Below are 20,083 nucleotides of genomic sequence, written 5' to 3' on the forward strand. Positions count from 1 at the left end.
GCATTATTACGGCCTAGCTCGGATTTATTTCAGTGGACTAGCTCGGATTTGGCTGATAATTTTTGTGTAAATACCTATTATGGTCCCCTGAGCAAGAAAATACTTTTTTTTGCGGCGGTCTCGAAAATTAAAATTTCTAGAAAGCTTCGAAATTTTGTATAAAAATTATTTTTTGCCTCAGATTTTCCTGAAAATGATTTTATAGACTAATTAAACTATGCTGAACAAGAATATGAAAGATTTTTTGAAAAACATTCAATAGTAAAAAAGTTATAAATTATTGAAATTTTGTATACAAATTTTTCTTGGATGTTCCAGAGAATTTCAAGACTTTGTCTCAGTTTCCCACACGATAGGAATATTTTGTGGTAAAATCAGATTTTCGGGGTAAGATGAGATTTCTAGTTTCCAGCACTCCTAGCTAGCTCTTCTAGGTACCACTACTAGCTAGCTCTCCCAGATAGCTCTCCTAGGTAGCACTACTAGCTAGCTCTCCTAGGTAGCACTACTAGCTAGCTCTCCCAGATAGCTCTCCTAGGTAGCACTACTAGCTAGCTCTCCTAGGTAGCACTACTAGCTAGCTCTCCTAGGTAGCACTACTAGCTAGCTCTCCTTTTTCAAAAGCCATTTTCATGAAAATCTAAGAGAAAAATTATTTTTATACAAAATTTCAAAAATTTTTCGAAATTTTATTTTTTGAAACCGCCGCGAAAAAAGGTATTTTTATGCATATGGGACCTTAGGGTATTCACACAAAAAATTTCAGTCAAATCCGAGCTAGGCCGCTATACTGCAATTTTACCATAATTTCTATACTAAATTTCAAAAATTGACAACTTTTTTGTTTTTCGAGACCGCCGTGAAAAAATTGAAAACTTATTTCCGCTATTTTGATTAAATTATAACCCATAAAATGAATGATTTTCGTTCAGATCATTTGTTGTATTGTAATATGATGCACACTTTTCTGTGTGGACGTGCTCTGGTGCTAAGTGTGGAAAGGCCCGTGCACCGCACCAAGTTGAGGCAAGTTGAGCTATCTATCTAACAGAGCTACATTTCTTATCGTGTGATATTCCATGTATTTGAGACCATGTAGTCACATACAATCCGACTAAAGTCGTATGGTTTAACAACCGCATGTATTTTTTTGTGAAAGGATTCTTCCATCCAGCTCAAACTCCATCATCATCATTCCGCACACACAGACAACCACGTCGCATATATTTGCATATATACTTTCTAACTAATAAAATACGTATGAGATTCAATTCAGTTGTTCTCATTTTACAGTAATTATATTACTGTAAAGTACGTCGGGATTTGGTAAAGTTAAGTAGCAGAGATCGTCTCGTTTTGTAAATAGCGTAGTTAGTATTGAATTACTGGACAAGAAGAAGAAGAGACTTTTTTAAAGGAAGTTGTGCTGGACACGATAACTAACCGATAAGGAGAAGAAGAAGGGGCTTATCAGCATAGTGTAAAATAAACCACAACTGGAGAGTTTTGACTGGTCTGGTGAGGACGTGGACGTGCATTTATACAGAAAACAAGTCGGTCATATTTAAACAAGGTAATTAAGATTTACTTAATTTAATAGTTACACTAATTAGTGGTGGTGGATGTAGTAGTAGTGATTAGAGTTTAAGTATTTAGGACAAGGATTTCAATAATTAAATCAGACCAAGACTATTAAGGGATTTACTTTTTTTATTTCGGTTTCGGAGTAGTATTAAATTAATTCGGTATCATATAATTTTATCGTTCATCAAGTTCATCTCGTTTTTTTAATGATTGATTAAAACGTAATCAGTAGTTGCTCTAATCCAATTTCACAATTACGAATTGTTTCTTCTGAGGTACATATGGCGTGGTTTGGTTGGATTGAAGCTTGAAATTGTGATGATAATGCAAAATACAATACATATCCATGAGATGAGATGAGAAGTGAATTCATTTACACAAAAATACAATGCAAGCAAACCCAACCAGGCATAAGTTAGATGTTTAAATATAGTTGAGTTTATTAAACTGGAGCATTAACTTAAATTGTGGTCGACGATGTAACATAACATTAGTGGATATTTCATGCATCTTGATGAAATCCGTATACCATTGAAGGACACCCATTCACTATTATAGTCTAGCTCTGCTGTGGGTGGGTACATAAATAATTAAATATAATTCAAGATTTAATACAGAATTTATTCAGTTAGTTAAGAGAGATACAGCAATGTGGTTGGTACCAAACACCAGCGTCAAATTTCCTGGCATTGCAGATGTTAGTTTTTTAGCGTTATATTACCATTACAATTAAATACTGGAATGACATACTTTATATTCATAATTAATTAGTCTAAAACGTTAAACATACCCTTTTCGAGTAAAATGCGATGTTAACATTCACTTTTTTCATGTCAGCAAAACTAACTTGAGTAAATATTTAAAGGGAACTCGACAATAATGCGAAATGTTGTGTATCCAAAAATTTTACTTTCGTCATCACTTTTTTCCCCGTATTTACCTTATCGATGATATTCCATGATGAATAATACGATACGAACAAAGGCGCACGTGACCATTTTAGGTACTTGAAACAATGTGTTTGTTCCAGCAGGTTCGTCATGTTCTGTCCTGTAAATTTTTATAGGGTCATCATCATTAAGTATCAGGCAGTCCGTCAGTTGAAGTGGGGATTGTTAAAATAGTCAACACGGCTAATTGCTTGTGAGAGGCTTATCATAACCCGTGTAGGTGACCTTATCACCACCCCCAGTACGTATATGCATATATGTACATGTTTCACCACACATACATCCATGATGAGTACGCTAATGGATGGATGGAATTTTATGGTCGGGTACGGTAGGAATACGCTTTGTGTTAAAGATGTAGTCACATAATATCCAGCACTTGTCGTTGTCACATCACAGCAGTTTGTTATTGGGATAGAGAGGGAAGGACAGTTGTGGAATCTCAGTTTAATAGTGACAATTTTTTAGTTAAACAAAAATACCGATTGTACTCACCGGTCCGGTGTTGGAGGAAAAATACATAAAATATAAAAAAACAGAAAAAATGAGTTGGCAGCAGAATCATAATCATAATAATCAGGGTCGTCGAGGTGGTGGCGGTGGTGTCCCCCCATTTTATGGGGGCTATGGGTTTAATTATTTTGGCGAGGATAGAGTTCATGAAGCCTTGAGAAACGTGCACATTACGGAAGGTGGATATTTTTTACATGAACATGATGCCGTTCGTTTTGGAAATTAATTGGTAATAATTTCTTATTTTATTTCATTTCTTTTAGAGGAAGAAGAAGACATGGTGATCACAATGCAAGATCGAGAGGCGGCCGAGGTGCTGCTGCAGATGGGTGAAATGAGCAGAGGGCTTGGTGGGAGTGGTCATCATCTTCAGCGTAAATCCGTCATTACAAATACAAGGTCAGCTTTAACACAAAAGGAAGACCCCACACCACAAGTTTGGAAGGCTAATACGGGTACGGGTACAAAAAACGTTTCGTCGCCACCATCCCCATCGCGATCGCAGGTTCTTCATCAACACACGATTCCAGCCGGAAGTGGAGGTGGAGGAATCGTTTTTATGCAGAAACAATCCAGCAAGCAAGGCCCCCCAACGTTGCATGTTAAGAATCCGCTTCACAAACCATTCCCTCCACAATCGATAAGCAGTCAACCAGCTGCAGATCCACACGTTCCAATTTCTTTGTAAGGATTAATTAATTACATTTTTAAATTGATGATATGATTGAAACTAATTATACGTTTTCTTCTAAATAGCGTTCAACAACGTAAAGAAATTATGCACCCTTCTAAAGGAAATTCTTCCCATCATGATCCTTCAACTGATAAGTCGACATCGTCTGAACCAAAACTTGTACAGCCGTTAGGAACATTAGCACAACTTGAGAGAAAAATTCATACATTTCAACCGATAATCAAACCGTCATCGTCGTCGTCTTCTAAGAAACAGACCGGGAGTGATCCAGGTGGTCCAAATAGTAGTGGGGGCAGCCAACAACAGCATCATCAACATTTTACACAATATCTTCCTCACCTTCTCCAACCTTATTCGGGTCGGCCACCGCAACCGCACATGATGGACAGCGGAGTTATCCGACTTATCAATCCAGGTAGGTATCAATCAGCACATATAACACATAAAATTGGGAAGGTCAAAAAGATAATGATGACTGTTTTCATGCTCATTTTCAGGAACACAACATTCTTCAACTGGTCTAGTCCTTCCCGTCGCAGGAGTTGGGGGAGCATTTATTCATGTCCCTCTGCCTTCTCCCTCTTCACTTTCCCCCCAACAACCCGTTCCAATTTTGCCTTCCAAATCAGCCTTAAACTTAAATCTTGGTCCACTTATTAATAAGAATAATTCTCCTTCTTCCATTGTATCGTCATCCCTCCAGAATCAGACTACGGGTGGCACTATTATTGACATTACGGCGTCTTCTCCAAATCTTTTACGAAATAATCTTCAGATTTTTAATAGTAATAATTCGCTGTCGCCATCGTCAATTTTAAATTCCGATCCAACTTCGCCTGAACAAATCTTGAAAAAGAAGTTAGACATCAAGGCAGAAAAAAGATCGTTAAGGGCTCGCGTCCCGTTGCATAAGGATGCGTCAAAAGACATTGTAAGTAGGTTATTGATTTAACTAAAACAATTTTGATTTAAATTACTTATGACTTGAATTAAAATAAATATAGGAAGTGGATGGGTTTATAATTCCAAGGGAATTTTGGGCCAAAGCATTCGTCCAAGCTGATATCTGTCACGCGGCAGGGATCCTATTTAAAGCCCTCTTTTCTCAAGAGGAGATTCAAAAATGTACCCTTCGTGGAAGAAATGGAACATCTCTACTAAACTTGCAGAAAAGATCTGCAATTTTTCGTAAGTTTATTATTGCATAAATGCGATTATTTAACCACTCATTAATTGACAAATTGTTAACAATTTCCTCTTTGCAGACGCCGTCGGTTGGATGAAGCAAAAGAATCAGAATCCCTACTCTTTCGACCCCGCAGCCACCCTTTACCACACCCACCAGCTCAGCCACGAGGAGAAAATGATAATCGAAAAGAAAGTCTTTGTCGAACGGAGGTACCAAACTTCTCGGAAAATTAGGGACTACCAACGCCCAAAACAGCGACGACAAAAACTTCTTTTGCAACTACAACAAGAAGAATTACTTCGCAATCCAATCAACACTACGTTATATGAATCAGATCCCGTTTATGAGCATGAGCCAATCACAAAAGTTGAAGAAATTGAGGTCAAACCGGAACCTGTCGATGTCGACTATTACGACTACAGCAACAACACTAATATGACATATCATAGCGGTCAACAATCTGCGCCTACGTCACCTCCGTACATAAAAAAGGAACCAATGGACATCGATCCGGAGCAGGCAAATTTATCAAATACTAGTTTTGCCGGTGGGGGTGGGGACACACCATCCTCTCCAAAACAAGCAAAACTAGACATCAACAAAAAGTAAGGACATGTGCGTCTTACTTTGATGGAAAAACAAGACCGATAAGAACCTGGTTCCTGCCTGGTTTGATTTTGGGTCAGATTTTCGTACCTGTGTGCGCATCGACTGTGCCCTTGTTTTCTGCAGAGCGCCTATTCATATGGCCTTGTTATTCCAAATCCAATCCGTCAAATATTTATATATAAATTATATTTATAAAAAAAAACAAATCCTGTGGACAGATGTGTCTTTAAATCCGAAAAATTCTAACCTAAATTTAAATTTTAAATTAAATCATCACTGTGCATCATCATCATCAGTCATCGTCACATTGACGATATGATAAACGATGTTATTTATTTGTTATACTTCTAATTAGCATGACACAGATGGGGTATTACCATCCTCAATAAAAAACTTCATACGTTGTTGACTATTGCAAAAAATAAAAAACATGAGATCATCCATCTCCACATCGTCATTGGAATACCGAGATCTTTGACGCAATCACTCCTTCCCTATGCAAATATGTATGACCCCCGGGCATGAATGACTCACGTGCTCTCATGAATTTTCATCACCCTTAAGCAAACATGCTTCTTTTAACAACGTGGCTTTTCGTAAACGTCAACCCTTTTAGATTCCCAACCTGGTAGAAATCTTGCTTGACGATGCTACAAAATCTGACATGGGGCATCCAACTATCCCTCGAAGAAGATAGTATCCTTGTTATCCTTCACTTATCCAGACTTATTTTTAGAGCTGTGATAATCCTCCACAATCAACCCCTTATCAGACTCGTAATTCTGATCATAACGCAAATTTGGACCCACATTCCTCCTGTGGCACCTCTTTTCGACAAGGTTGCCAGCTCTCTAAAAGACGAAACTACGACCAAAACGTGTACCTCCTAGAAATAAATCTGCATCAGCATTCTTTTCATTCAGTCGGGGTATATAAAATTTGACTGATAAGCCAAATAGTGATAAGTTGCAGCGTCAATATTTGACGTTCACCCATTCGTTCTGCATATTTGTGTATAAATATTACTAACTCATCCGTCCAGTCCACCCAACCCACAGTGTACACATAAATCGACCAGACTGTACATATACATAGATCAACATTAACTTTATAGCTGACTTAACAATACCACGTTAATTCCTCGTCCTTGGTTAAATGTTAATGTGTGGAAAAGATCTGTGAGTGTGTGTGTTGTTCGTCCATGGAGTAATTTCTAGGATGGAGTGGAATTATTATGATCTGTGGGATGATGATGTAGTTTATTTAAAAGTTCAATCACAGCAGGGCGACGTGCATTACGCAATTTATTATTGACAGTGACAAATAATTTGTGCATGTATAAACCTCAATTGATGCGAATTACTACTCGTCGTCATCTTCATGTGACTTCATGTTCGAAGAAGTACCGGAGAAAGAAGGACGATTGTCAACTCACTAATTTTAGTGCCGATTAATTTATTCAAATTAAATTGACCCTGACAAGATAATTATATTATTGGGTACATGGATTCCTCCCACAGTCGCCAAACCCCCCGTGCGTCTTCCACTCCTAGGGACGAATTAACGACACGTTGCGGCGACGCCAATTCGGCGACGAATAATAATTCCAGCGGTGGAAAATCTCTAGTCTTGGTGGATAGCAGTAAGAAGAATATAATATAATCATTTTACAAGATAATAAAGTTAGGGTAGTTTAGATAATCAAATGTAATTATATGTTCGTTCGCCCCTGAGTAAGATTACGTTTGGTTATCAACATCATCCATGTCGTGTCATGTTTAATGTGTGTCATTTCATTGTATTTTATTTAACTTTTCTTTCCTCTCTCGGCAGACTGTCGCATATTGAAATTCGCCCTGGAAAAGGGGATGACAAATAGCAACGATAATAATATGGGATCGAATAATCACTGTGGATATAACGGAAATATGAAGAATGGTGGGGGCGGCACACCCATCCCGCAGAAATTTCCGTACGGACAAGATGAGCTGAGGAGGCTCGTGTTGCAAAAGTATTTTCCACGGTCGGCAAATCCGAAACCTTTTTCTCTAAGGGATGAGACACAAGTTCGGGAGGCGTTTGCAGATTTTGTGCAAAACGTGCCAATCGTGAGTGAAAAGTTTAATGTAATTAAGTAGTTTGTTTACGACTTAATTATAATTATATGTTTTTCTGGAACTGTTCGCAGCTTGTAGATGGTCATCGCGTGTCGAGGAAGGCGTGGGCGAAAGGTTAGTTTAATTAATTAACAGTTCTTCAATAATTAAAAAGAGTGGAGTTAAACGAGTCATGATTTTTTAGCGTTTTACGAGAGTGACATTATCAACTCGGCGAAATGTCTGTTTGAAGCCTTGTTCACGGAGGAGGAAATGCGAATTTGTACGCTGAATGGGAAAAATCAGACGCAGGAGTTATCTGCAGTAAAAATGCTGGCGATTTTGAGTAAGTTTTTAATAAATATTAGTTTGCAGGGAAAAAGTTTGAATAAAATGGGTCATTTGTAGGGGCGTCATGTTGGATGAAAAATAAGGAGCAGGATCCTTACCTCTTCAATCCTGCGATCCCTTCACATAACGTCCACCCCAGTAAAGAAGAACAGGATAAGATTGAGAAAAAAGTCTTTACAGAGCGAAGGAGTCAGGCAAATAGGAAAAACCGGAAGAGACAAGCTCCCAGATTCGGTATATAAAATATTAATCCCATTTTTCGCTACTTATCTGCATCGATAACCTTACTGAATGTGCTGACTAATTTCTTCTAGATCGTAACAATGTCCTCATAGAAGGTGATTCCGACTCGCAAAATAACCTCCTCGATCTCGACCGAACCTCAAATACATCTGATGACCGGGCCTCATCCCCTGGCGGGTCTGTCTCCTCCCTCTCCCCCCATCCGGCCCTTCCACCCCTCATCCCCGTCGCGAGAGACGCCCCAATCTACGAATTTGGCGAACTGGAGGAATTATTCTACCGTTTCCCAGAAGAGTTTTTGGAAACGCTCCTCCCCAATTGGTCATCCTCCTTCATCTTCATCGACGGTCTCCTCGTAGAGCACGAAAAGTGGAAAAAAGCTTGGGAAGAGGCTGAACCCGTGAAGGCTGCCTGGATCCTTTTCCTCGCCTTATTCTCCGACCAAGAAATCAAAAAGTGTACGCTAAACGGGAAAAATGGAACGACGGAATTATGCCCGGTCAAGAAACTCGCCATAATTCGAGCGGTTGAATGGATGCGACGAAATCAAGGCAATGCAAACTTGGTCCTTCACTGGGACAATGACTTCGACGAATGTAACGTCTTCCCCTCAAAAGAGGACAAGGAAAAAATTGAGACTAAAGTCTTCACCGAGAAGAGATACCAACATAGTCGACATTTAAATATGAACAAGTCATCATCATCTTCATCCGGGCCGTCATCCCCTTATTCTGGACCAAGGTGACGAAAACGACGAGGAATATTGAAACGGCAACGACACGTAAATCATATTAGTGACAATGTTGAGACCTTGTTAATCGTGTACCTTTCATGACAAGCAAAATATATGAGCAACTTCTTCCTAATAATCGCCTTTAATTCCAAAAGGAAAGAAAAAACGTATGTACCTTTTCAACTATTTTTTAGAAACTACATAAATTAAATTTTATACCAACCAAAGTACATAATCTCCATTTATTTTCATGTATTTCAAACAAATGCATTCAATTCGATACTTTGAATGTGAACGAACTGAACGACCGACTCAAAAACAATGTCTTTTCTCTCATCAGATCAATCATTGACACCTTATCATCCTCTTTTTGTTGGACATTTCCCTGTGTGCGTAATTGTATATTCATTGCAAAAATAATAAGCACCATCCATCCATCCATACGTTTTAGCCAAACCACTTGACTGGAATGTCCTCCAGCGATGCATGATGATAAACGAAATATTTATTTTATTATTCTCTCATCCGTCGAGATAAAATGTAATCTGCATCCTCTCTCCAATTCAACAACAACAAGGGTGCATTAAAAACTCTGCAAAATCATGGAGCAGCGAGTGACAAAATATTATTCATGTTGGATACATATTTATTTACATCTGCTATTTACAAAGTAACATTAATTTATGCTTCATATCCAATATCCTTCCAACTACATCAATATTTCCCAGAAATCCATTATCATTTAAAGTTTACCAAGTAAAGTAGTTAATCCTGTTGAGGCATTCATTCATTGGCGAAGATGAGAATTTGTCTAGGATGAGATGAGAATAATATGGATGGATGGATGTCAACTCGGTACTAAATCAGTGTCGATATTTACATACATATTACGTATGTATTGTAGATATATAACCAGCCACGTATGTCTTTTTATTTGCATCGCGTCATGACCAATTTCAATTTCAACCAGAGATTTATTCGCATCACAAGACAAACTTCGGCTGCTGTTGCGTCGTTGTTCGTTGTCCATACATTATGCACAATAATGTACATAGCACCATGTCACATCAACGTGCTAATTTAACCACTCATGAGGGCAAATCTGCCAACAGCTCGCTTCTTCCATACAGCTACGTACATGTATGGCGTTTCAAATGCCAATTCGGATTCGCATATCCATCCATACTGTCTGTACTAAAATTCGCGAATGAATACTTGCATACACATGTCTCTCTCCTCATGAACAGCAAACATAGCACGAAAGCTGAATAAACTAAATAGGTATTAACATATGAAGATGACTGCAGAGACGCCCAGTTTTTCCTCCATGAGATCATGACGCTGTGCTACTGCCTAACCAACCCGTTTTTTTCCTCTCTCCTCAACCTCTTCAACCTTGGGTGTACATGCGATTACATGAATCCCATTGTGCACTTGGCACGTCTGCATATTATTTGCAAACACGCCATTTTACTTTTCGCACTCCTTGGACAAGCTGCATATTTACGTGGTAAGGTTGGAGCATTTCAGTGGAAGTGGAAATTGGGCCGTGCATTCCTCCATTCATGAACGGTTCATGAGGATTCATCATCACCGAGGAAATTTATTCTGTGGCGGAGATATAGAATATTTCACGATCCACTCTTAGCTAACACACCTGGATTGACTCTTGAGAAGGAGAAGTGGCGATAAGGGAGCCAACTAAACAAATTGAGGTTTTTATCGATACCTTGCTGGCATCATGGGTTACGGTGAACTTTCATCGAGCAGCAAGGGCGTCAAGGAACAGAGGGCGAGGAGAAACAGCTATGTTTGTAGTGACACCATATTAGCCAAGTTTCAACCCGTCGATATCGTTCCGCACCTGTCATCGCCGCAGTCTCCTCCACAATTTGGATATAACAAGAAATTACTGTACGACTTAGTGCCCACGACCACTGAACCGATCGTTTCGAATGAGGCGTCGTCGTCACCATTACCGGAAAGAATCTGTAATTGTGAAACGTGCTGGGGCTTGGGCGTCTGGGGAGGAGATTGCCCCTTTGACACACTAACGGGCGAAATAGTTTTCGAATTTTTGGCACAACTGGAGTTATCAAAGTCAGAGGAGGAAGAAGATGGCCAAGGCCAGGCTTCGTTGCCAGAAAGTGGCATGGCGGATATTGAGATGACGTAAGAATTTTTTTTTTTGCAAATTATGGTAAGTATGCTTATCGAGTATGCTTATCGTGTGTCGTAGAGATCTAGCCGCGGTACCGGTTATCGCGACGACGACGACGATGATGACGCTGATAGGTCCGAGTTTTTCGGGGTCGACACAGACCTCGTTTTCCTCGACGACGACCTCCTCCTCTTCTTTACATGGACAGCTGCTCCTTCATTTCCGTCCAGACTTGTTCGAGCCGATAGTCAATTCACCCTTGACACCGTTTGGGGATGAATTGACGACCATTTCTGATTCAGACTTGGGCAGTTTGACCGAGGCGGACTGGAGCTCGATCCATGTTCCGATTACACAACGGGAAGAAGTTGCAGCAGTACCAGCATGGCCGGAAATGGTAAGTGGTAATGAGTGGTTTTAAATCTTATCCACCTCGATAGCCCAATTTTTTCTTCTTAAAACTCAGCAAGTAAACCTTGCATCGCTTGAACAACAACCTCAAATTCCCGGCCCATCCAAGGACACCGGTCGCAAAATAAACCGTCCGCCACGTCGCACCTCTTTGCCACCCATTGTAAGCAATTTGACAATAATCTTCTCTAATTATTCAAATTTACTAAACATTATTTCTCCCCCCAGATCGTGAATAATAAGGAAATTGAGCACCCAGCTTGGGCAAAAGGTTTCTCTCAAATAAAAATGGGATTGGGTAAAGCATCCAACGCTTTGTTTGACTATTTCTTCTCCAATGAGGACATTTTGAACAGCACGGTTTCCGGGAGGAAAGGAAGTACTCCATTGGACCCTAACAAACTAGAAGCGATTATCAGTAATGATAAGACATACTAGATTTTAACCCAATTAATAATTAATTAACTAATTAAATAACTCGACTTTTTAGGGGCCATCACTTGGATGAAGAACAATCAGGCGGATGGCCTCGACCCGTACAATTATCGGGTCGAGGATGCCGGTGAGTTGACCTCGGATGAATTAACGGCCGTAAAAAAGGTCTTCGTCGAGCGGAGGAATGAACGGAAACGAGGTTTAAGAAAACTGCAAAAGAAGAATGAAGGTGGTGTTGGTCGTGGTACGAAAAAAAGCGGGGGACGACGCTCTTCTTCTTCATCGTCGTCATCGTCATCCTCCTCGCTGCCCCTCGAGATCAAGAATATTATCAAAACGTGTGGAAAATCGAGTCCCACAAGCAGCGAGGATGGTTCGAAGGATGACGATAAGCCTGGGAGTTCGAAACGTGTCAGGAAAATGTGAAATTTTTCAGTCACTCAAAAAAAGTCATGAAATTTTGCCAGTACACATTTGCATACAAACGGAAAAGCTTGAGCTATTACCTTTTTCAAAATAATACTTTTGCTGCATTTATTACCTCGTAAATATATATTAAAAAGATACTACTTTGTTACCTGCTTCGGATATTAGGATTATTTGTGGGTTTTCACTTTGATAAGTCACTTATCATAGGTAGAAATAGGGAGATGATGGGGAAAACTGGACATGAAAATATTACATTTATGCTACCTACTTCGGATATTAGAATTATTTGTAGGCGTACACTACACTTTAATAAGTGGAGGAGAGATGATGGGGAAAACTGGACTTGAAAATCATTACATTTAAATTAACTAATTAACTATTAAGGATAAGTACATAGTTTAAGAAATGTTATATTTATCATGAATTTAAAAATGTTAACTATTCTGCATTAAAATGCATTTGACATAAATATGTATGTGCCAAAAACTTTTCATACTTTTAAAAAATACTATATTAACAAAGATTTAATAAAGACTATTTAAATTTTGCTTAAATTTAGCTCATTTCATTTGTTGTAATTTTGTTTCTTTCGATGCCGACAATTTATTTTAATAAATTTCAGTTGTCAATTTACCAATATTTAGTAGACACACTTACGATTATGAAATGCATGCATGAGCCGTTCTTTGATTAATAAAAAACAATTATGTTTCTGAAACTTATTTATTTCGCGATTTTCTCATCATTTTTCACAATCCATTACAAATGGATGTTAAATAATTACATAATTAATCTTTACTTACAATCTTCTAAAATTAAATAATTAATTTGAGTATTGTGTTTGTGCGTGTATATGTGCATCATAAAGTCCATTATCATCATCATAAATAGTTTAATTTGTGTAGTCTTCCTAAATTCTTCGTCATAATAATACGTATTTATGTAAATAAATATACTATAATACCAGTATTAGTCCGAGTCTAATCCTAAGAGTCAAGTTGAAATCTCAAATTCCCCAAAAAATCGTAATTAAAGTTAGTCCGTCGAGTTATTTATGGTAAAATGTACAATTAAAAAGTAACTTTAACCAATTTTCTCACCTTGCACCACAAGTCAAAACTATAAAAAAGCTCGTCATTTATCGTCATTTACATTTAGTTGAAAGTCAGTAAAGTTAAAAAATTTGTCGATTTGTCGTATTTTTTTTCTTTGGATTGTGTTGTACATAAAAATTGTCAGTTTTTCGTATCATATTGGAGTAAAAGTCGTATTTAAAATTGTGTTAAAACGTGTCTCTCTTTTTGTAATTTTTTTCTGCTTTGTGATAAAAAGTTTGGTAAAAAAAAATTATTGAAAAAATAAATAGGAAATATTTTCGATATGAAATTCTTCTAATTTTTCGAAAATTAAAAAAAAATTGAGAATAATTCCACTCTTAACTAACTGTTGGCAGTGGTGGAGAGAGAGTTAGCATTGTTGGCAGCATTACTCGTACTCGATGAAGACGAAGTGATCGAATTCGTCGCCAATTCTGACGCCCTGACGACATCCTTATCCCTCATGGACTTTTTTTCCTTCTTCGACATTGCCGAAAATGCACCCCGGAACCATTCAGAGTCCTTAATCTTGCCGATTATGTGACTCAAATCGGTCGGGATTTTAGTCATGAGGTCACCCAGCGTGTCCTGATAAGAGAATTGCATTGTTTGGGAATTAATAATTTTACGACTTGTAAACACAGTTAATGAATGAATGAAATACCTGAAGCATGGATTTGGCCGTGACTTCATTATTCTCTTTGCTATTGATGCTTCGACCCGGCGTGATTACCTGGATTTAGATAAGCAAAAAAGTGTGATAAGATAAAAAAATATGACCAGATTTTATGGATAAAATCGTCATAAAATTACTGGAATTGGAATTAAAAGCAGTAACGCGAACAATAACGCGGCCTTCGCCAACAGAAGGGGGAGAAGAAGGGGGATGAACAAGAGGAGAAGGGGGAGGAGCAGTTTTAACAAGGCCGCCAACCCCAAGAGACCCTTAAGTCCACCCAACCCGGTCAATCCTAGTAATCCCAGGAGACCCTTCTCTATCCCGCCTTCATCCTCCTGGTAATAAATCGGTGCTGGACCCCAGCCTCCGCCGCCCTAAGATGAGAGATGATAACCCATCACGAATTATACTCCATTCTTGATAAAGACGTCGATAAGTCATCGCAACTTACCCCACCACCACCCCCACCATGTGGCTGTATCGCGTAATGGTAGACACCCCCTCCCCCACCGCCCCCACCACCACCACCTCCCCCCCAACCACTCCCACTCCCTCCGTAATCCCCTCTCGGCTCTACGTACGCCGTCTGAAAGGAATTACTGCTCGCCACCCCACCGCCATTTCCTCCGCCGACTGACGACACTAATGGCGACGAGACACTGCCACCCGACAACTGCTTTCCAGCCTTCCCTCTCCCCGCTGAGTAGACGAAGGAGGCCGCGGAGGAGGGCGAACTGCTCCCTGCAGCCACACCCACGACGAGACAACAACACCCCACCACGAGGAGAGAGATGATTCGTCTCATTTTCCCCACTTTTCTTCTTCCAAATATTTACTATCTAAAACTTGAGACGATGATAATGTCGACGAGATGTTGACTGTCGTCAGGATTTGGCAGGTGGACGCTATTTATGCAGAAGCTGGTAGTGGTGGTGATGATGACACCTATTTTTAGGGTGGTGGACACTGCATGAGCTAAATTGAGGTAATTTTAGCAACAATCCCTCAACATTCGGCGTCTTTTAAGTAGCATCTGGTTCACTGGGTAGTTTTAGGCTACCTGAACTTGTAAATACGTACATGTGTACGGCTCAATTGCCTGATTTTTTTTCACATTCAAACAATGGGTGCGTAGAAGAGGATGAGAGTAAATTTATGTACGGGTACATAAGTGGCATCAATCGAGGCGTTATTTTTGCAAAAAAATGTACCCGTGCGAATGAAAGCCGGTCACAGGTAGAAGAAATATGAGAATCAATCAATCAATAATTTCAGACACGTGGGAAGAGAGAATGATAAAGATTCTGAGTTCCGGTTAAAAATCGTGACATTTTAGACCGAAGTTCCATAAAAAATGATTCCCAATATTTTAAAGTTTCCTGAAATCCGGTCTGTTAAAATTAGTTCATCATTTAGTTGTACCAAATGCTTCAAAAAATATGTACGGTTTTCTATTCTTGAAATTTTCTTCCAAACTAAATCTACTTTTTAAAGTTTCCTAAAATCCGACCCGATAAAATTATGTCGTTCAACTTTTCGTTAGCTCATCATTTTCTTCATTAAATTGTCCCAAACGCTTCAGAAAATATGTACAATTTTCTTCTACTCCTGAAATTTCCTCATTCTACTAATTTCATTAAAAAATCATCTTCATTCTTTCTGCTTACTTAATTGCGACCAAAATTATAATAAATGAGCGCAAATTCTCACCCGCTCAACTAAATAAGCACCTATTTATACATCACATCCATCTAAAAATTTGGGATGAGTGATGAAGAAGGAGACGAAGGAAGACGATTTTTTCATTTCTTCTCTTAAAGGAGAACGAATCCATTCCATTGTCCGAAACAATTGTTGAAACAAGTTCATTGTCACAAAGAAAAAGAAGAAGAAGAAACTTGTTCATCACATGACTAGCACTCACTCACTCACTTTTCTTTATTATTAATGCAACCCCAAATACAGGATAGCTTTAAAAACCAAGAATTCCATTTCAAACTCATCCAATCCAATCCGACGACAACTATTTTAACTTTACAGCCAATTATAAATACGTAGCTTAAGCAGGATCGCGACCAAATTCGCCACCATTTGTCACCAAGAATGACGACGATGATAATCGCATCTTCTTCTTCTTGGTATTCTTCTTAGCGCAAACAATGGCCGCGGAAGGGTGGGGACGGAGGGACAATGTCCCCAGGGTTATTCGATGTTCCCATCATCTGCCCATCTTATATAAACCTATCCCTCCCCCATCCTACAATGTTTATGTCCCCAGATGTCCCCACAGCTTCCGCGGCCGCAAATAGAATAATACTTCGCCGAGGACAATGGGGGAGATGGAATGGATCGTGTAAATAAAATGTATGTACATGTGTAATGAAGAATTCGAATTCTTTTTATTTTCCTATTGGGAACACACTTTTTCTCTCGAAATCGTTCCCCCGTTCGCAATTATCTGAATTCTGAATGTGTCGAAAAACACTCTCGTCCGACACACTCCAGGGTGCAGAAAAGGTTCCACTTTTAGTTTCCATTTTGGAAATTAAGTTAGATAAATGGAGTCAAGTGATAGAAGAAGACGGCCTAGTTATTTTATTTGGGAGTTGTTTGGGTCAATTTTTTTTTGATCGGGAAAGCATAATAATTTGTAATTCTTTTAAAGGGAGATGGGTTAATTTGGAATTATTTCTATTTTTAGGGTTAAGTTGACCAATGAAGTGATAATGTAATGGTGATGATGATAAGATAAGGTAAGATAAGGCAGGTTTTTGTTGTGTGTATGTTGCTGTTTAATAATCATGTCACGGAAGTTGGAATCCGCACCTGTGTCGTTTCACGTCTTACTACAATCCGTATTGTTGATTTTGATTTGATTCTGATTGTGCAGAAAAAGAGATTTGGATTATGAATTGTAAAAAGTACGACGGGTAGTTTAGGTTTGGGTAGGTGGTTGAATTCGGTTTAGTTTTGTTTAGTTTGGTGGTGACAAAAAGATTGAAATGAAGATGGATGAAGGAATTTTAGGCATTTGGAAATGGTGACAGTTGTTCTTTTAATTCGGTTGGTTTTTAGGTGATTTTATTGTAGTTGGAAAAATGATGATGATGATGACGAGGAAGAAAATTATAAAATTCTATGAAATTTATTTCCCAATTTAGAAAGAAGGAGGAGAGGAAGAATGAATTCGGGAAATTGGGTTGGATTGGGTTTTGGTCAAGTTATTTTAGTATTGGGTTAAGTAAATTAGATAAAGATGGTCAAGAAAATACATAATTTTAGAGTAAAATGGATTAATTTGAGGTGTGGTGTTTTTTTGTATCCAGTAAGATTTGTAAATGAGGACAAGGTATTAAACTGAGGCAAGATGAGACTTGTGTTTCTTGCGTTGCTGCTCGTGGGGAAATTGAGATTTTCTCACGGTATTCGTCGCCAAAAAGTACTTTGCACAGAAAATTGTAATTGATTTTAGTTCGAAAATCACGATATTTATGTGGCATAACTGAATAATTTACGAAATATAAGAAAATCCATGTCATGATAAGACTAAACTGCTTCTTGCGTGGCTACTTGTGGGGAAATTGAGACTTTCTCAAGACATCCTTCCCAAAAAGTACCTACTTCTCGAGCACCTATCTGTAATCAATTTTAGTACGAAAATCACAATATTTATGTGGCATAACTGAATAAAAATCCGTGTCATGATGCCATCCTACTTTCTCCACGCGTTTCCAATTACCAAATATTTTCCATTTCATTGTCATCGGATACAAAACACGGCAGAATTTCACGCCTCGTCAACCCACACCACCCACAGTAAACCACACCACCCACATTCCAAATCCTGTGCATGTGCAGCGAGTCCAATTCTCTAGTGAAAATTCTAATTTTTCAATTTCCTAGAGATAAAAAATCACTAAAAAAGAACATTCCTTGAGGTCATTTCGAATAGATTTCTTTATTAAAATTAACTTTGCTCAGTAAGCGCCGTGAATAAAAAAATATTTGTCAGGGGAATACCGTCCGCTTCTTCACGCCTTTCCATTTGTCATCGGCATTGTTTGTTTGTTTTGAGAAAATTGGTTCTACTTTGCTTAACACGCTGATGACGAGGAGGGGACACCCACCCGCTGTCCGGCACTAATTTGTCTGCCTTCACATTCGAATCGCAATCAATAATGAGTTAAATTTTGCAGGCATTTTCTCTCAGTGGCCGCGGAAGGTGTGGAGACATTGCCATTGTAGGATGGGGAGGGCAGGGTTTATATAAGATGGGGAGATGATGGGGACATCGAACAACCGTGGGCACATTGTCCCTTTACTTCCGCGGCCACTGTTCCCAAGATTAAAAAAAACATTCCGATTCATGAATAATCTGACAAATCTCTTCCCCCCGAGGAAGGAATTTGAATGACTCAAAATTTAATTCGAAATCCTAAATGTTAAGCTCACACACATTCGTTAATAAAAAATATCTCATAAGAAAACTAATCCAGGGCAATTTTATTTTCATCTTTAATCGGTCAATGCAATCTATTTATGTGTCCCAATTACCTACCACCGAAATTGGTCTTTTGAAGGTGGTGGTGTTAAAATTAAAATTAAAATCTGACTCGCCACAAAATTACTTTTTTTTGTCGTGAATCACAATACAATAAAATACAATGACAAGAAAAGTTCTCACCCTGACCACGCACACACATCTTTATAAAGAAAGAAAGAAAGGAAGATGTCCAAGTTCAAGATTTTTATTTTCACGTCTTTCTTCTTGTGGCATGGGAATTGACGTGAGCGAGTGAACGAACGTGCATGGGTATTGAAAGGTCGGAAAAGAAGAAGAATTCATTTCCATTTCATTAAAGGATCAAAGTCGAGAATGAGATGTGGGAACAATTATATTTTGGAGCATAATGGTTCGTGGTTTAGTTTGGGGTGTAAATTCGGTCATCCGCTTTAAACTTACTTTTACTATTAACTACTTGCACTTATTTTGGTCGGAAATAATGGAGGCAGAGGTAAATAAGTTGGTAAAATTGTAACAACTATACCGACAGAAAGAAAGAGATCCACGTGTGGAGCGAGTGGAGTGGATTACAGGGTTGACAGATAAATAGATAGACAGCTATTTTACACCGGGGAACAATTAGACGGATTCTTTTTACGGGATGATAATGAACGACGTGTTAATTAAATGGGGTCGCTTCGATGTCGAACTGTTAAATGGCAACTTTTATGTATGTATATACGTACATCAATAAAATGTCGACTTGTCATTTACATACTTTTTTAAATTAAAAGGGTAGCATAATTCCTACCCGTGTTTTCTTCTTTTCGTATAGCGTGGGAACTGAGATGGAAATGGACCCGGCGATAGAATAGGATTCGTGACGGGCTTAACCTATATATAAAAAAGTGCATCTATATTAAGGAAATTTTCATAATTTCGAATCGACAAGGGCGTGCGATTCGTCATCTCGGCAAGTGGTTAGATTTAATATTTAAAATAATTGCGAGAGGTGAGAGAGAAATCATACCACAAAGAAAATCATGAGCTTGGTTAATGACTTTTTTATACGATAATTGACCGTGCTCGGTATTATTAAATATATCCGGTTTTAAGCATTGAACGAGTCAATGACTACCTAAAAAATTATGTCCTACACGGTAAACATACTTTCATTAACCTTAATATTTAGAAGAAAAGTGCGTAGTTATTTTAAAGTAGAGGGGAAAAAATGGGAAAATCCGGAAAATATTCGAATCCGAAAATGCATTTACATACTGCAGTTTTTTTGTACTTCCATTCTTCTCCTCGTCCCAATTAGTTCCACCCTACTAAACAACGGAATGTTCCATCATCAGTTTATTACTTGACACATTTAGATATTTGCATGAGAAAAAAACTAGAT

The 20,083-nt window shown here is 38.5% G+C and overlaps 4 protein-coding genes across 5 annotated transcripts; 3 read left to right on the forward strand and 1 right to left on the reverse strand.

The window, feature by feature from the left end:
- Window positions 1-1,086: 1,086 nt before the first annotated feature.
- LOC110844372 lies at window positions 1,087-5,988 on the forward strand. 2 transcript variants are annotated; one of them, XM_022090559.2, is made up of 6 exons: window positions 1,087-1,573; window positions 3,311-3,731; window positions 3,804-4,156; window positions 4,239-4,672; window positions 4,746-4,929; window positions 5,007-5,988. In XM_022090559.2, exons 2-6 carry the CDS (start codon window positions 3,325-3,327, stop codon window positions 5,537-5,539), a joined length of 1,911 nt encoding a protein of 636 aa, XP_021946251.1. In that variant the 5' UTR covers window positions 1,087-1,573; window positions 3,311-3,324; the 3' UTR covers window positions 5,540-5,988. The 2 variants fall into 2 exon arrangements, with proteins under 2 accessions (XP_021946251.1, XP_021946250.1); XM_022090558.2 differs by lacking the exon at window positions 1,087-1,573 and adding an exon at window positions 2,815-3,226.
- Window positions 5,989-6,380: 392 nt separating this feature from the next.
- LOC110844713 lies at window positions 6,381-9,192 on the forward strand. Its single transcript, XM_022090983.2, has 6 exons — window positions 6,381-7,181; window positions 7,373-7,647; window positions 7,728-7,770; window positions 7,841-7,981; window positions 8,044-8,220; window positions 8,301-9,192. Exons 1-6 carry the CDS (start codon window positions 7,043-7,045, stop codon window positions 8,972-8,974), a joined length of 1,449 nt encoding a protein of 482 aa, XP_021946675.1. The 5' UTR covers window positions 6,381-7,042; the 3' UTR covers window positions 8,975-9,192.
- A 1,031-nt stretch (window positions 9,193-10,223) lies between these two features.
- Window positions 10,224-13,120, forward strand: LOC110843981. Its single transcript, XM_022090056.2, has 5 exons — window positions 10,224-11,134; window positions 11,202-11,520; window positions 11,590-11,697; window positions 11,763-11,952; window positions 12,025-13,120. Exons 1-5 carry the CDS (start codon window positions 10,704-10,706, stop codon window positions 12,393-12,395), a joined length of 1,419 nt encoding a protein of 472 aa, XP_021945748.1. The 5' UTR covers window positions 10,224-10,703; the 3' UTR covers window positions 12,396-13,120.
- Window positions 13,121-13,245: 125 nt separating this feature from the next.
- Window positions 13,246-14,979, reverse strand: LOC110845284. The gene is made up of 4 exons (XM_022091678.2): window positions 14,626-14,979; window positions 14,309-14,548; window positions 14,160-14,228; window positions 13,246-14,083 (listed from the first exon to the last, which is right to left on the reverse strand). Exons 1-4 carry the CDS (start codon window positions 14,977-14,979, stop codon window positions 13,838-13,840), a joined length of 909 nt encoding a protein of 302 aa, XP_021947370.1. The 3' UTR covers window positions 13,246-13,837.
- Window positions 14,980-20,083: the final 5,104 nt, after the last annotated feature.

This window comes from Folsomia candida, unplaced genomic scaffold, assembly GCF_002217175.1.
Source record: "Folsomia candida strain VU population unplaced genomic scaffold, ASM221717v1 Fcan01_Sc002, whole genome shotgun sequence".
Taxonomy (NCBI): domain Eukaryota; kingdom Metazoa; phylum Arthropoda; class Collembola; order Entomobryomorpha; family Isotomidae; genus Folsomia; species Folsomia candida.

Bases quoted from the DNA above. Each gene is read 5' to 3' on its own strand.
- LOC110844713 (XM_022090983.2), top strand. From the start codon at position 7,043: ATGGATTCCTCCCACAGTCGCCAAACCCCCCGTGCGTCTTCCACTCCT. The intron at 7,648-7,727 runs GTGAGTGAAAAG...AACTGTTCGCAG, and splicing joins TTGTGCAAAACGTGCCAATC to CTTGTAGATGGTCATCGCGT. The intron at 8,221-8,300 runs GTATATAAAATA...AATTTCTTCTAG, and splicing joins GAGACAAGCTCCCAGATTCG to ATCGTAACAATGTCCTCATA.
- LOC110845284 (XM_022091678.2), bottom strand. From the start codon at position 14,979: ATGAGACGAATCATCTCTCTCCTCGTGGTGGGGTGTTGTTGTCTCGTC. The intron at 14,549-14,625 runs GTAAGTTGCGAT...CTCTCATCTTAG, and splicing joins ATGGTGGGGGTGGTGGTGGG to GGCGGCGGAGGCTGGGGTCC. The intron at 14,084-14,159 runs GTATTTCATTCA...TTCTCTTATCAG, and splicing joins CGGCCAAATCCATGCTTCAG to GACACGCTGGGTGACCTCAT.
- LOC110844372 (XM_022090558.2), top strand. From the start codon at position 3,079: ATGAGTTGGCAGCAGAATCATAATCATAATAATCAGGGTCGTCGAGGT. The intron at 3,227-3,310 runs GTGGATATTTTT...CATTTCTTTTAG, and splicing joins AAACGTGCACATTACGGAAG to AGGAAGAAGAAGACATGGTG. The intron at 4,673-4,745 runs GTAAGTAGGTTA...AAATAAATATAG, and splicing joins AGGATGCGTCAAAAGACATT to GAAGTGGATGGGTTTATAAT.
- LOC110843981 (XM_022090056.2), top strand. From the start codon at position 10,704: ATGGGTTACGGTGAACTTTCATCGAGCAGCAAGGGCGTCAAGGAACAG. The intron at 11,135-11,201 runs GTAAGAATTTTT...CGTGTGTCGTAG, and splicing joins ATGGCGGATATTGAGATGAC to AGATCTAGCCGCGGTACCGG. The intron at 11,953-12,024 runs GTAATGATAAGA...TCGACTTTTTAG, and splicing joins CAAACTAGAAGCGATTATCA to GGGCCATCACTTGGATGAAG.